Source organism: Camelus ferus, chromosome 1 (assembly GCF_009834535.1).
Source record: "Camelus ferus isolate YT-003-E chromosome 1, BCGSAC_Cfer_1.0, whole genome shotgun sequence".
Lineage (NCBI taxonomy): Eukaryota > Metazoa > Chordata > Mammalia > Artiodactyla > Camelidae > Camelus > Camelus ferus.
This window is the reverse complement of record NC_045696.1, coordinates 75,389,357-75,405,449: the sequence shown is the minus strand read 5'-3', so window position 1 is coordinate 75,405,449 and position 16,093 is coordinate 75,389,357. Positions and strand designations below refer to the sequence as shown.

The 16,093-nt window shown below is 38.9% G+C and overlaps 1 protein-coding gene and 1 long non-coding RNA gene across 6 annotated transcripts in view; one reads left to right on the top strand and one right to left on the bottom strand.

Moving 5' to 3' along the window:
• Window positions 1-16,093, top strand: part of KCNMB2 (potassium calcium-activated channel subfamily M regulatory beta subunit 2) — a 229,831-nt gene that overhangs the window by 36,998 nt on the left and 176,740 nt on the right. For 2 of the 5 annotated variants that reach the window (XM_032483962.1, XM_032483957.1), the window contains exon 3: window positions 2,891-2,996. The exons of the other annotated variants lie outside the window; for them this stretch is intronic. In XM_032483962.1, the coding sequence (XP_032339853.1) occupies window positions 2,977-2,996 (20 nt within the window). In that variant the 5' untranslated portion in view covers window positions 2,891-2,976. The remainder of the gene's footprint in view (window positions 1-2,890; window positions 2,997-16,093) is intronic. 5 annotated transcript variants of the gene reach the window in all.
• Window positions 1-16,093, bottom strand: part of LOC116664969 — a 111,434-nt gene that overhangs the window by 78,071 nt on the left and 17,270 nt on the right. The gene's annotated exons all lie outside the window — the stretch shown is intronic.

The window sequence follows — 16,093 nt, the reverse complement described above, 5'->3', positions numbered from 1 at the left end:
CAACCAATCCTACATTTTTTGAAACTGTGAGTAATCCAAAAACGCTTATAATACGTACTCATGGTGTTCAATGGAGAGTGCATTATCAAGACTAGTTTCACTGGGAAAAACTTTATTTGCATATATTTATGTCATCCCCTTTAGGAACATCATTTTAAATCAAAGTCCCTACACTTCACCATTTATTTAGCCTTAGTGCATTGTAATTTCCACAGCTCTATCTCATCAAAATATAATTTTTATCGGAAGTTTTTGCCCAAATTTAGAGGTTACATTCTCAAGTTCTGCCAGCTTTTATATATCACCCTAAGCTCATACAAATCAGATAAGTAGATTGACTAAAATATTTTAATTACTTTCTTATTATAGGCATGATCATGTAATTACCAGATCATGGATCATCTAGTTTTACAAATACAGTTGGAAATCATTCAACAGGTCTCTTATTTCAGATGACCTTCTCCCACATGCATCACTAATTCCCCTTCAAGTTAATTTACATTGAACTTTCCCCTGCAGAATGATTCTTTTTTTTTTCTACATCATTTTTGTATGTCTCCTTTAGATATTCCAGAAATAGAGGACTTTGTATATGATTTTGTTTATATATACATTTATAAGAAGTAAATAACAATTTCTCTTGGTGCAGAGAAAGACCTGGATTAAGTATTATTTTCATCACTAAATGGCTCACTGGCCATAAGCAAGTTATTTAACTTTTCTGAAACTCAGCTTCTCAGTGGTAGAATTTATGATTAAAAGAGAGATTGGTGTATAGAAAATTTGGGACACAAAATAAGAACTTAATGATCTTAGTCTTCTTTTAAGATGGAACAATTTTCCATAAGTACAACTGATTATAGAAGGAAAGAGAAATAATGTACTTTGAGTTCAATATAATGTATGATTTAGAACTTTTAAGTGAACAATCTTAAAGTACACATCTTTACTTGATGGATGAAATGTCTGCCTTAGGGTTATTAATACATATTAAAATGAAAGTTTCAGAAATTTAAAAAGTTATTATAAAAATTGCTGTTGTACTTACAGGATAACTGACTGTTTAATATATGATCCATCTGCTATATGCTTTTCACAAAGTAATGAAAGCAATTACATTATAATATTTGGCTAATCCTATACTAATCATTGGCTAAATCTTATTTTCTCATCTAAACCAGAATTAAGTTATACAAATATAAAAAGGAAACTCAATAATGGTAGGTTTCAGTCTCTTTTTGACTGAGAATTTATCAAAAATATTATTTAATTCAGTAGTTAAGATAGTATTCTGTGATTATAAAGACTCAGTTCAGAAATTTGAACTATTATTTTCAAATATGACTGAGTCACAAAACGTTAGAACAATAATGATTTGCCTTTGATTAGATCTTTCACCATGATGACCTCAAGAGAATAGAATTTGGCAGCAGAAGATAAATTTCCTTCCCAAACCTAAAATTTACTTGCTGTGTGATCCTGGAAAGTTCCTTAACCTTTCCGAACCTCAGAACTATCATTAATAAGAGTGGGAATAACACCTACTCTACTCTCTTCACAGGGCTATTTTGAGTAACAAATGAGATAATGCACATAAAAGCACTCAGAAAACCCTGAAACCAAAATAGGAAGAAACTAGGCAGAGACAGTGGTTCCTTTCTTTGAGTTCCCAAGCAGGCTAGTCACTGCACTCCACAGTATTATAATTATCTGGTCTCATGGCCTAAAAGTGATACAATAGCAGGAGAAGAGTAGGCTGTGAGGCTCTAGACTAAACCACCTGCTCTCAGCAGCCAGGAAAACCTGGGTCAAAATCATTTATTTAAACAGAAACAGTGTTATTTTTGTGATCTTCTGTCATGTCCAGCTTCTACAAGGGAACTAACAAAGGAGATATACAGAAGGAAAAAGGCAGCTAGCCAAGAGGCTGTCCTGGCTGATGGGGTTAACACCTCTGCTTCAAGAAGGTGATGAAAGGAGTAAGCTCATGGTTGTTACATCCCAGCCAGCAGATAAGTTTAGTGGCTCCAGAGTAGTCCACTGTTCACTACGAAAATCCCTGAACAAGAGTGATAAATTGGCCCAAGGTTTGAGTAGTAAAGGATGATTACATTTATAGGCTAAGATCAGTTGGTGAGGCTTAGTGGGCGAGGTTGCCCCAGGCAACAGTTGTACTCATCTTACCAGAGAGAGCCTGTTCAACCTCACACATGTTCTCTCCCTCTCCTTCCCTCTCCAAGAACCAAAGTTTGTATTGAAAAAGAACCCCTATTTCTTGATTTGGGACCAAATAGTCGGATTTCTATTATATTAATATCAAGTAAGCCGGAGCTACTCAAATGCACTCTCCTGAGCAAAGGACAAGTTAATTATTACACCTGCTGTTTTGCACTGGCAAAAGATTTCAATACCTCCCTCCCTCCTCCTCAAAAAACAAACAGAAACCATCTGAGGCAGAGGCAGTGTTTATATACTGTATTTGTGTGCACCCATCACTGTCCTTACCTCTAACAAGGAGTGTTTGTCTGCCAACATTTTCAGATTTAGCAGCAGGGCTCTTGACAGTCTAAGAGAGGGGTCCACAGAGGAAAATCCATCATCCGATTAAGGCTTTTGGGCAAATTAAAACTCTCTGGACAGGATCCTCTTTCCTTCACTTAGTTTTCAGGGAACAGAAAGCAGATTATCTCTCCAGGCAATTATCAGCTCTAAAAGTGCTTGTGGTTTGAACTTTGGCAGAACTTGTTGAAGACAGCATCATCATAATACACTTGAACAAACTCTAATTCCAGTGGCTCTTTTGTCCCACGTGAGGCATGATGAAATTTATGAAGGTCTGTTTTCCTCCCTCAGGCTCACTCCTTTTTTTTTTTTTTTTCTTTTTCCACAGAGCCAATCTGCATCACTTAAGTCCAAACTATTATATTAACCATCCTTTTCACTAGACTAGAGAACTTCTTTTTAATTGTCCATGTCATGGCCACCATGCATCAAAGGTAGGATCATTATTTTCCACTTATTTTCTCTTCTAGACACCCAAATTCTTGTAGGAAGAGTTTTTATGATTGGGAAGAGGAGAGAGTCAGAGTCTGGGTGCAGATTTCATCAGTAGCAGTTTGATCTGGGTCTTTGACTATACCAAGCCTCAGACACTTCTTATAATACTGTATTCAGAGTTCAGTCTGACTTGTTTTCCTTACAGATGTAGGGAGGACTGAAAGGGACTTGATCCAGAAATTTGGGCATCCGATGGAAGCTGCCTGAGTAATTTTGCATTTTCAATTATTAAAGCAATATAATGTTAGTTTTCTGGGGCACTGTTGTCTCACTTAAAACATGTATAAACTGCTTTATTAGAGATTATAGCCCTACTGGGAAAGAAAGCAAAAGTGATCATTTATATGATAATGTGAGCTGATAATTTAGGAATGATTCATTCTCATAAATGTTCCAAAACTGCATGTAAGTTTATTACTTACAGAAGTCCCATTCAGAAAGTAAGGCCTTTTATAAAACAATCTTTGACCTTTTTTTCTGTATGGTAGAGTAGCATATAAAACTTAGTGAGACTTTAGGGTATAAGCCACAGCTCCCCTTCCTGCTGTTTCTCTGCTCTTTGCTTCATTCACACGGATGTGTAGTTGGCATGGGCACATTAATGGAGCAAGAGGGGATTTTGTGGGGAAATTCAAGTTTGGAATGGGGACTTGACTAGATGAATTATAACATTTCTTCCAACCCTGACTTTCTCCTGCCTTGAACAGGAGTTAGAAATATTTTCCAGCTGCAAAGACCTGCAGAGATCCAAATCAAAAAAGAATTTTGTGGTATGTCATTGGACAGGAAAAAAAAAGATAGTAATTGTGGTTATAGGTCAAACAGGGAGTCTGAGGATGAACTATTTTAGTCAACATTTTATTTCAGCTTAAAATAAATCTTGGGTCTTTAAAAGTCAGTTTTTGAAGGCAGTCTGTTATGTTATAATCTATCTCAGAAGAGGACAGGGAGGCAGGGGAAGGTGGAGGGATAGAAGATTCTAGAGCCATGTAACCAAAGATGGAATCAACAGTCTCTACTAATGAATAAATAAGCAGGGCTGATACAAGGTAAAAGTGAAACACGGTAAAAGTGGATAAAGATCTTGCCTATTTAGATAGATAGATAGACAGACAGATAGATAGATAAAAAATAGAAAAATAGGTAAAAGATAGATAAAATACATTTTTTCTAAATATTTTTCTTTTCAATGTTTTTCTAGTAGCCTAAGTTATGTATGATTACATATCCTTTACATTACCTTCACAAGAAGTTAACCATTCCTAAGATGTTATTGAATATTTTTTCTATATTTACATATATTTTGTGTCAGTTCTTAATTTTTATAGTCAAATATGCCAGTCTTTTCCTTTATGGTTTCAGGGTTTGATGTCAAGATTATAAAGTTATTCTGCTATACTTTTTCTAAGACAATATAGATTTTTTGTTTTAGAATTTTAATCTACCCAGAATTTGTTTTGGATGCTATGAGAGAAATATTCTTTTTTCTGTCAAGTGGGTATAGTAAAACAGTCCTTTTCCTTTACTGATTTGAAATGCCACACTTAGCATATAAACATAATAGTTGGGATGAAGGGTATGATCTGCACCCTATTCTGCTCCATTGGTTTATTTATCTGTTTCTCTACTGATACTGTATGGGTGTTAACTTCTTTGGGTTTTGTACTAAATTTTTCTATCTACTGGGGAAAATCATTAACCATTTTGACAGATAACCTCCTAATAAATTTTCCAGCACAGGTTAGTTATCCCAGGTTAGGCTAAGGCCCCAGGAAGTATTAGGAAACAGAGGGTATAAGAAGGACCCCTGGGCTCCAAGAAGCTCTCTCCCTCAGTAGACAGAATTTAGTGAGCTAACCACATTTTCCAGTCATCTTTCTGACCGAGGTGTCCACGGACTCTGCTTGACCCACTAGGAGACGGCAGGTAACAGAGCACCTTCCCAGGCCAAAAAAGTCATCTTGACCAGATTCAGTCCCTGCCTTTAAGGAGCACATAGCATAGCAGGGAAAAGCACCCAGATAGAAAAGGTTCTCATTCCACCTAGAAGTTGAATGAGAGGTTAAAAGCCCTGCCACCGTCATCTGAGGTAAAAGCAGGAGAGTCTTTTGAGATAGATAAAAAATTTTCAGGAAACTCTGAGCAGAGAAATGGCAGAAAGTAACTAGAACTCTGCCCACAGAGTTTGTTAGCAAACCTCAAATGAAAGCTTCTTCACTTACTTCTCACCACATATTCCTCTACAGAAGCAAACTGGTCTTTGTGGAAAGGGACCCTTGTTAAAATAATGCTATTTATTAAATGTTTATTATGTTCCAGAAACGCATACACACATAAGCGTGTGTGTGTGTGTGTGTGTGTGTGTATAATTTTAGAATTTATCATTTTGTTTTACATATCTATATATCGTGTGTGTGTGTATATATCTTCACTTATTCATGACAAACACGCTGGGAGGTAGCTATTAGGACTTTCATTTCATATCTAAAGGCACTGAGGCTCAGTTCACAGCATCATCACACTACTTGGAGGACATTAGGTAATTACTACACTCCTCTAAGCCTCAGGCTCCTCGTAGAGAAAACAAAAGGACTGACATGAGTGATTTATTAGATAATGGATATAAAACATGTAGCACAGGGCCTGGCGCACAGACTGTGCTCAACAGCTAGTAACTGCTCAGGTCACACCAGTATTAAATGACCAAACAGTCTATGTGAATAAAGTGATTCCCCTTTGGGCTCAAATTGAACACTAAATTCTTATTAGGTTGGGTTTTTTTTTACCCATCTCCTATAGCCAAAAGAAAAAAAAAAGTGCTTTAATAAAAGAAAGGTAAGTTTATCTGAAAAGAAAATTATTTAAGATATAAGCTCATTGTGAAACAAATGTAACAGGTTTTTACGGCAACATTCCAACTGTTCAGCTTTCACCTTCCAAGCCCTTGAGTCGGGTGAGCAGGTTTCTAGACCCCAGATTTCTGACTAGAAGCATCAAAAATCACTCAATTTTGTCAGTGCACTTGTTTTTACCCAAATTCACAAACACGGAAGCCTGTGAGGGTCCAGATGGATAACCAACTGCCTCCACACCCCACAGACCATCCCTGCCTCTAATCCCCAAGGACAGTCCGGATGGCTCAGAGACAGCCCGCACGCCCCAGGGACTCAGTCGCTGCTTTCTTTCAGCTGAGCCCTGCCAGAATCCATCCACATCTGAAAAGGGGCTGTGTGAAGCCATCTGGAGGGGCCATGACCCAGTCAGGTCCAAGTATTATAACCTGGGCCCAGAGAAGGTGTTCAATAAGTGGACCTGCTGGTTAACTGGTTGAAGTGGCAGGGCAAGGTGCAACCTAAATTCAGAACTCCATTCTTCCATTCTCTAAAGAAAGAGGTTTGAAGAAAGTCCTAACAGTTTAAACTGTTCGTTTCGAGCTAGAAACCTTCCTAATGATCTTCTTATCTAAACCTACATAGAGGTGTGATCAAGTCAAATCTGCTTGCATATCAACACACTGAAAATGACAGGCCCCAAAGAGTGGCAGTGAGAGGGAAGTGTTGGCATGAGATTGAAATGTTATCCAATTGAGATCTGGAGAGGGTCACAAGAAATTGCATGTTCTCATCCTTCCTCTCATTCCTCTTCCCTCTCTCTTGTTCGGTGCTAGGTCATGTGACAGTCAGTTGACAGGGAAGAAGGGAGAATGGATTTTTCAAGAAGAGCAGGTGGAACAATTTTATCTGTCCATCTGTCCCTCCCCCAATCTCCCCTTCTTAAACACACTATTCAACTCAAATTGAACATCATTTTGGTTGACGATGGATTTAAGAAAAGGAGGAGATTTTCAAATATTGCAAATTTTCAATTTTCAAAAAGGGGTACTTTTTCTGTTTTATATTTATAACTGTAGTTTCTGTCATAACATAACATATAGCATAATCTCATTGAAATGTGTTTTGGAAAATTAAAAGAAAAGGGTCACCCTATTGTCCTACAAACAGCTGACATTTATTGAGAACTCTCTATGTACTAGGCACTTCACCAAGAGATTTATTCATTAGCTTATTTAATCCTCACAACAACACTGTGAAGTTAAGCACTATTATCTCCCATCTATGGCTGAACGTAAGACATAGAGTAGTTGAGTAACGTGCCCAGAGTCACACAGCTTTTAATTGGTAAAAAACAGTACACAAACCCAGAGAGTCCAATTCCAATGCCCATGCCCTCAACCACCCTACTTTTGTCTAATATTTGAATTACTTTTTAAAAGTTAAAGTCATACTGCACTTACAGTTTTGGAGCAGGACTAGTACATTCTTTTTCCCTAAAACAGGGAGATTTCCTAGTCCCTATTTGATTGAAAGAAAAAGCAAGTCTATTAACTTTACTTCAAAGTGTTTTATGATGTTGCATGAGCCACTAAAAGACAAAGAACATAAGATTTGTGACTAAAGGTAAACTACTTCAAAATTTTGTCTAGGAAACTTATTTTTTAAATGGTGCAGTCTAGAATGGAAAAGAGGTCAATATCTTATGAATCACCATCTGATAAGTCTTTATTTAAAGTAATTCTCATCTTCTCACAGTCAGTCCCACCGAGCTGAAAACTGCCAAGAGAAAAATCTCAAACTTCCCCAATATAATCAATATGCAATGGTTAACATAAATAAAAAGTTTGTTGGAGGAAACAGCATACATATGTGCCTGCCAAAATGAAGAGCTGATTGTGAAGTTTCACACCCCTTGTCTTTGAATTGAATTCAGAGCTCATTCCTTTCCTAGAATCATCAACTACCCAGGGAGCTTCAAGGTATGCACAGTGGAGTTAAGACTTCCATTTCCTCCAAAAACGTTTCCTGTGCTCAGTCCCTGGACCTTCCTTGGGGGAGGTGGCACTCCCTATCTCTCCTTGCTTTCAACCAGTTTCCCTAAAGAAATCCATATTGAAGAAAGCAGCTCTTAGCCAGTCCTTGACATGAGTACAAAGAGGCTACCCAGCACGAGTTTACACAGTTGACCCTCAGAATTCGCACATGACTTATAGTCAGTCGTCCTTATCCACAGTTCCTCCACATTCCCAGGTTCAACCAACCATGGACCTTGTAGTGATATGAAGTATTTATTATTGAAAAAAATCCACCTATAAATGGACCTGCTGCAGCTCAAACCTGTGTTGTTCGAGAATCTACTGTGATGCAGTGTCTTTATCAAGGACTGAGTGGCAGCTTGGCCTTGGGGGAGTGCTGGTATCTGGGTGCTGAGTTGGACTTCATGGCACCACCCCTTCCCCACTATAGGTAAATGCCTTGACTTCTTTGGTCATAGTTACTGCTCTCAACCATGAAGGCATGGACTCATACAGTGCCTTCCTGTGAAGCCCTCGGGCCCTGATGTAGGGTATCAGGTCTGCTAGTCGGCAGGCTGAGATCAGGCCTAGCCTTTCCTGATGTCCTAGCTTCATTCAGAGCTTTCTATATAGTTTAAAAAAGGATTTTGATGCTAATTTTTTGGTAAGAATTACTGGATTATGTGATTCCTTAAGTCTCAGTCCTATGTGATTTTTTAAATAATAACCCAATTCAAGTTTGTATATTTCTATGCAAAGCCAAGAAAGTGCATCCCCCTCACATCATAACATACCTTGTTTCCTAGAAGACTTTCCTTTTTGCTTTTTGCCTTTACTGGCAATGTTTATGGAGGGTCTAAATTATCTTAATCACACAAGTAACTGTAGATTTAGTTCAGGCAACATAATGCATGATCTCCCACTCTCAGCCCTCAAGCAAAGCATTTCCAAAGGTATAGTTTGACCACATTATTTCAGACTCTGGGAAGCCAAGAGTTCTAGGTGGAATACAAAGGTAATGCTGATCAGCCTCTGCCTCCCCCAAAGGACTGATCACATCTGGTTTCCTAAGGCAGATGTTCACTGAGGACACAGACATCACTTAATGTTTACGTTTATCTCAGACTCTCTTAAGGAATTATACGTATGTGAGATGCATCGAAATTAGGAGAGCTTGATACTCAAATTGCTGGAAAGGGATGGCTGGATTTGCAATTATCATGTTATGTTGGCATTAGCCATTCAGGTTTCCGTATGATTTGTGTGTATTTTCCATAAAACCAGATGTTAGTAGAAAAGAATTTTTTTTAAAGTGTAGTATATTTCAGCCTCAGATGTGGGAAATACTGCAATCGTGGCAGGTCTGTAGGTTTTGGTAAACTCATTGTTTGTGCCTGCCTATTTTGTTTTGTTTAAGTCACTCCCAAACTGTGGTACATAGATCATCTATATCAGCGTCATGGCCCAGAGGTATTTTTGAAAAGTGAGGGTTTCTGCTGAGTCAGAATCTCTGTAAGATGGGCCTATATTGTTAGCCTGCTCTCTGGGGCTTCTAATGTATGGCAAAGTCCTTTCCTTTTGTGTGTGACTCCTTTGGTGTAATACGGCCTCAGAAAACATCATTTGCATATTCCAAATGTTTTGACCACCAAAGGTATAAGGTTGGCAAGTCCCGTCACCATTTGATTTCTTTTGAAAAATTAATTAGGGACAGTGGGGTGGGGTTGGGATGGGGATGTTGTAGATGAGCTGTAAGGTCCCTGCCAGCTCGAACACGCTATTCCTGCTGCTGTCTGGAGTAACCCAAGCTTACGGCCAGAGCAGTTTAGTGCTTTAGGTGCTTTTCAGTTAGAGCTAATATCCATTAAATGGCATATATTCAACTTGGATAAACAGAAACTTTTAAAATATTTATGTACACATTTATGATGTGCGAAATGGAAAGTGATACATCTGGGAACAAGTACCAGAAATGAAAAAAGTGTCTAATAAAATAAGCAAACCAATAGGAAGTCATATATCACCTGACTCAGTTCCTCCTAAAGGGGCAATCGAACTAGATGACTTGAAAATCCACAGTTAAGTGTATTATAGAGTCTAGCCAGAAAATACTGCATCAAAATACATTATTTGGTCCTTTATAAGTCTGCATTTTTATTGGATAAGTTAAGATTTCCAAACTAGTTTCTAAGCAGTTTTTTTTTTTTTTGAGTCAGTGATCTGAATTTTTCCCACTGATACCTACTCTAGAAAATAGCTGGTAACAAACTTTTATTGATTTTGACCAATGGTTACTTAATGTCCACAGTGTCTAATGTTCTGCAGCCCATAATACTCTTGATCATCTGTTTCCAATGTCCCAGCCATATATTGGCCTCTAAAGTTCCCTGCCTGAGCTACTGCCATGTCCTCCCAAAGGGTCACTCTGTTTCCTGTTTTACATCTTCCACTGTAAATTCCTAAAATGCAAATCTGATTATGTCACTCCTACGCCTAAAACTCTTTATTGTCTATTCATTACCTATTGGGATACAGACCAACCTCTTGGACATGGTATACCTGGCCATTCATTACTCGGCTAAGCCTGTATCTTTTGTAGAGGCTCACCCCCAGAGGCACTGAAATTCCAGTCATGCCCAATTCTCTGAGAACCATGACTTCGAAGATGCTGTCTTTTCCCTCTGGGATGCCCTCCTCCCTCCCTCCTTATGCACCCAATATGCCTGGCATGTTTGATCAATAGCAGAAAGGCCACTGAGGCAAGAACAAAGTAAGCAAGGGAAAGACTATTAGGAGATACAGTGGGAGGCAGAAAATAAGGTAGATCATGTAGGACTTCATTAGACTCTGAGTGAGACGGAATGTCATTGGAAGGGTGAGAGCAAAAAAGGGGCATGATCTGTTTTGTATTTTAACATAGAGTTCACTATGGCTGCTGTGGTGAGAACGGTCTGTGGGAGTGGGGAAGCATGAAAACAGCAGAAGCAGAGACATTAGGAGAATTACCCTAACCTGCCTGAGCAAGAAGTTAGTGGGGAAACACTGGAGATAGTGGGAAGTAGCCATATTCCAGATGTGTTGTGAAACTAGAGGCAATAGGATTTGCTGATGAATTTATGTAGAGTGTGATGAAGGGAGGAAATCAAGGATGACCCCCAATTTTTGGTCAGAGCAGCTGGAAAAGCAGAGTAGCCACCTATTGAAACATAACAGGAAGAACACATTCACAGGGGATGGTAGCAAATTTTAAGTTCAGTCTTGGGGGTGTTGAATTTGAGGTAGCTATTGGACATTCAATTGGGGAGGATTTATAAGCAGCTGGATGTACGAGTCTGGAATTTAAGGGAAAGGTGGCATCTAAAGAAATTAATTTGGAAGTTGTCAACATACAGGCATTATTTATAAGTAAATACAGATATAAAAGAGGAATGTAAGCATACAAAAACACTTAAAAAGTGAGATGAATGAATACATGAATGATGAATGAATTATACTGATTGAGATACCAACTTACAGAGTGAAGTGAATAATACGAAAGTCTCGCATCAGTATCACTCAAAGGATTTCCTTCTTCACCTTCTTCTCTAATGGAAAACTTGTTGGCAACTCTCATTTCCAAGAACACACCACAAATGAAGTTATTTATTAAGCTAATATAGACACAGTGAATACAAATAGCTGTTTGAATACATTGAATTACTGATGTCTTCTTATTCTGTAACTTAGTGATCATATATTTGCAAAAAGAAACAAATCAATACATCAGTATGATGAGGCTGTCAAGTTTTCGATGGATATCACAGCTAAAAGAGGTGTTTGGGCACATTAAAAATTCCTCACATCCTCACATGATAGTTGACAGTTTACGATGTGCTGTATCATCCATTCTAGCTCTCTGACTGTGAGCCTCATGACATCCATACACTGGGCATGTGGGCATTATCATCCCCTACTTAAATGTGAAGAAACTAAGGCTGAGGAGGCAAAGTCATTTATGGGAGCTGATTAATGGATCCTGGTCATCCAACGAGTGCCCCACTTCTGCATGTCACCTTTCTGAGAATCCCGAGGTCTGTCCCATATCCTTAGTGGCAGCCCAATAAAACTTTCACAGGATGGCAAGCAGTCCTTTTCCATTTCATTGGGAAGACTGAGAAAATAACTGGTCTTTACTGGTTACCACTTAGCAGATCAGCAGCTCTGTGTATGTCACAGAACTAGGTTTAATCACTAGAATAAACACCCTCAGGCACAGAGTCCTGGGCTTTCCAAAGCAGCACTGCAGAGGAGAATGATGCCCCCGAAATGTGTCTGGACTCACCTTCCACTCAACTACCTGTCCCCTGTCAGTCCTTGCCTCCTTTGTGCTTGGATTTGAACCCTCAGATGTCAAGACATACTTTTGCACTCCACTCAGATCTGACATCTCTCCAGCATTAGCCTCCCATCTTGGACACGTTCCCTTTATGAACTAAGTTTCTAAAATCCACACACTCCTATGCATCCAGATGCAGATGATCTATTTCAATTTTAATAACCTTTCCTCAACAACAGCAGAATAAGAATGAGTATCACTGATTTCACGCTTGCTACACACTTAGCCTTTAGCCATGTTATCTAAGTTGCACAACAATCGTAACCAGAAAGACATAATTTTACAAATGAGGAAACAAACTTAGAATCACATGATCAAACTCCTGCAGCCACACATCTGCTGTTAACTGAAAGAATTAAGATGTGAATCCAAATCTTCATTACCCCAGAATCCAAGCTCCTTCCTTAACTCTGCACTACTGCCTTCCTTCATCATGACCCTGTTTTACTCTCCATAAGACAACATCAACACAAGCTAAATTACAGTCCATTTTCTCCCTCTGGATGAGGTTAACTGCTCCTTGTTTCTTCCTTAAAAAGATCCAACAAAATTTCCCATGGTCTTCTCCCTTCTCTATCTCCATATCCCCACCACCACCCTGGGGGTTGTCAAAATCTTGTTAGAATTAGTGGAGTCCAGCAATCAACCAGATTGAAAGGAACCTCCATATGCCTAAAAGACAGAAGATCCAGCTTTGTGTCAGGTTCCAAATCTGTTTCTCAAACAGTTCCCATAAATCTGTTCCAAAATCAAAAGAAATGATTTATACTAGAAGCTCTTTCAGTTAACACATCCATCGCATTGTTCACTGCAAACCAAGGTCTCCATGTGGCATATGGCTGAACAGGAGAGAAGAGGGTCAGTGAGGTTTCCATCCCGAAGCTCAGTCTTCACAGGTAGGCCTGCAGCTACTCCCCACACAGGTGCCCGCTATCCTGGGGGCACTTACAAAGGAACAGGGTTAGTCACAGTCTCAAGCTCTTTGCCTTAAATGGGCATCACAGAGAGGAGCTGAAGTCACTGACGTTCTTATGCCTCATGCCCATAATGGATTTTTATCACATCATAAAAGAGCTCCTCAGCCACTTGGAAATCATCGCCTCGCTGAATTAATTATGATTGCAGGGCACTCTGGAATGTTCTGTTGATTGTGATGTTAATAGGTGCAAAGATACACAACTTGCAGCTCAGTAACAATTCCATTAACGTCTAGTTTAAAGTTTATTTCCATTATCATCATTATGAAGGAGAAAATGATCCACAGGACACAGCACTGGGAAAAGTAAAGCTCACTGATAAGTGTGCAGGCACCCGAAAGCCATTTGCCTCTCTCCAGGTTCATTCCTCATGAAATGTGCACAACACTGAGTTTGCACCGCAAGGTCCACTGAATAATCAAATGGAAAGTTTCGTTTGAGATAAAATTGGCATGCAAAGCATGAGTGGGGACAAAGTCACATTGTCATTTCCACTACTGACACAGTGATACAACAAACACAGCTTTCACTATGAATTGTACTCAGACTCCTGAAGTAAAAATACTGGAGGTGCTGGAGTACTGCCAAGTCAGGAATTTCACATACATGTATTTGAACAATGTGCCATCCCCACTCATTATCCTGCCACGGGTTGTGTTTTACATGGTTATGGGTAAGGTATTTAGACACCGGTTTTCACTTTTCCCTCTTTGAGCTATACTAATTGGCCCTGTTTACAATTTCCTTGGCTGCAATTCCCCCTTTTGTGTTGGCTCTGCAATATTCCCAATGTTAAAATTTGGAGGGGAAAGAAATGGCAGGAAAATCAAATCATGAAGTCTTGACAAGAACTCAGATTTTCAAACTTCTAGAGGGACAGTATTTTGATGACAAGGAATCTGGAGAAATACAACAGGACAACAGACAAGGTATACAGACCTCAAGTTTCTAATTAGAGTCTGACACCAGCTTCAAACTCTCTACACAGTACATAGTCATGAGCTCAGATTATTTGACCGTTTAGCTACACTCTCTCAACCTGAACCCAAAGAGTAGTTCCAGGTAAAAAAGGGTTTGGTGAGATGAGCTTGGGATTTACAGAGGACTCTAGGTTTGAGTCCAATCAAGTGATAACTACCCAGAGGCACTTTTCTGATATGCAAATTGTAGATAATTAACATCTGTAAAGTACTACAGAATATAAATTGATAGATAGAGATCAAGTGATCAGAATTTTCACGGAACTGATAGATGTTCTCTTTATTCATCCATTTGTTCAGTCATTCATTTGGGTAAGGAAACTTATCGCAGGGATGCACATCAATAATAAACAAGACAGTGAGGCAGAGGTAAGAAGGAAAAGCTATGATTACAGTAGAGTTTGCTCATTTGTCAGAAGAAAGAGGTAGGAAGGGGTAAGGGAAGGGAAGAACCAACATGAAATTGGTGATACTTGAGCTGTGTTTTCAAGGTGGAATGTCAGTCTGTCAGGGGAAAGAATGAAAAGGCCAGAGTCAGAGGGAGCAGCCCAAGCAGGAGAGGAAAGGGTGAGAGTGAGCACATGCCCAGGGAATCTCATTTGATCAGAGATATGCAGGGCCATGTTGATGTTAAGCACAACTGGGGAAAGATGAAATCCTGAGGGTCTTGTGAGGCATGTTAAGGAGTGTGTACACTTTCCTGTAAGTCAGTGCTTCTCAATTCTGGCTGCACATTACACTTGAGGAGCTTCTGAAATATACCCAGACCCCATCCTAAGAGATTCGATTTATTTGATTTGGGGAACTTCCTGAAGTGGCAATTTTCAATGCTAACCAGGTGCAGCTGGGGCTGGGCTCCACACTACAGGGATAAAGTTATGCTGAGAATGTTCAAGCAGAGAAATGTCAAGGTCAGTTCTGCGTCTCAGAAAAGTGAGTCTAGCAGACGTGTGGAGAATTGATGGAGAGAGATGCAAACCAGGCAGGACACGGGCATAGTCTCCTAGAGCAGTGGTGTTCACGTTGTGGTTCACCAAAACTCTAGGGTTTTATGCAGCTTTTGTAGGAGTTACAAAGCATTTGCTTTCTATTTATTTTTAGGACTATTTAATTACTGTTAAAAAGAATAATTGACCAAAAAAAAAAATCCAATGTGATGTAGAAAAAATTTTAACACGTCAGCAAAGGTTGAATTTATGTTTCCAATTTAATTCCTTATTCTCCTGAAATCTTTAATAGTTAAACAGCCTGGGATTATATGGCAAGTTGTTTTAAAAAAAAAAAAAAAAGTCACTAGGCTACCAGACTTTTTTTTTAAAATGATACAACCCAATCAGAACACATGCTGAATGTTAAAAATGAATGGCCAGCCATGACCTCAGATTTCAAGTATTTGTGTTTCTCAAACTCAAACATTGACCTTGTTTCTCTTATACACTTACTTTCTAAAAAAAATATTGTGGCAAAATCCATATAAGATAAAATTGACCATTTTAACCATTTTTAAGTGTACAATTTAGTGGTGTTAAGTATATTCTTATTGTTGTGCAACCCATCCCCAGAACTTTTTCATTTTGCAACTGAAACTCTATTCCCATTAAATAACTCCATTCTCCAGCAACCATTTTTCCTGTCGACTACTCTAGATACAGCAGAATCATAGTGTTTGCCTTCTTGTGACTAGCCTATTTCACTTAACATAATGTCCTCAGATTTATTAATGTATAGCATATGTCAGAATTTCCCTCCTTTTTAAGGCTAAATAATATTCCACTGTATGTACATACCTGTACAGAAACATTTTGTTATCCATTTGTCTGTTGATGGACATCTGGGTTGCTTTCCCCTCTTGGCT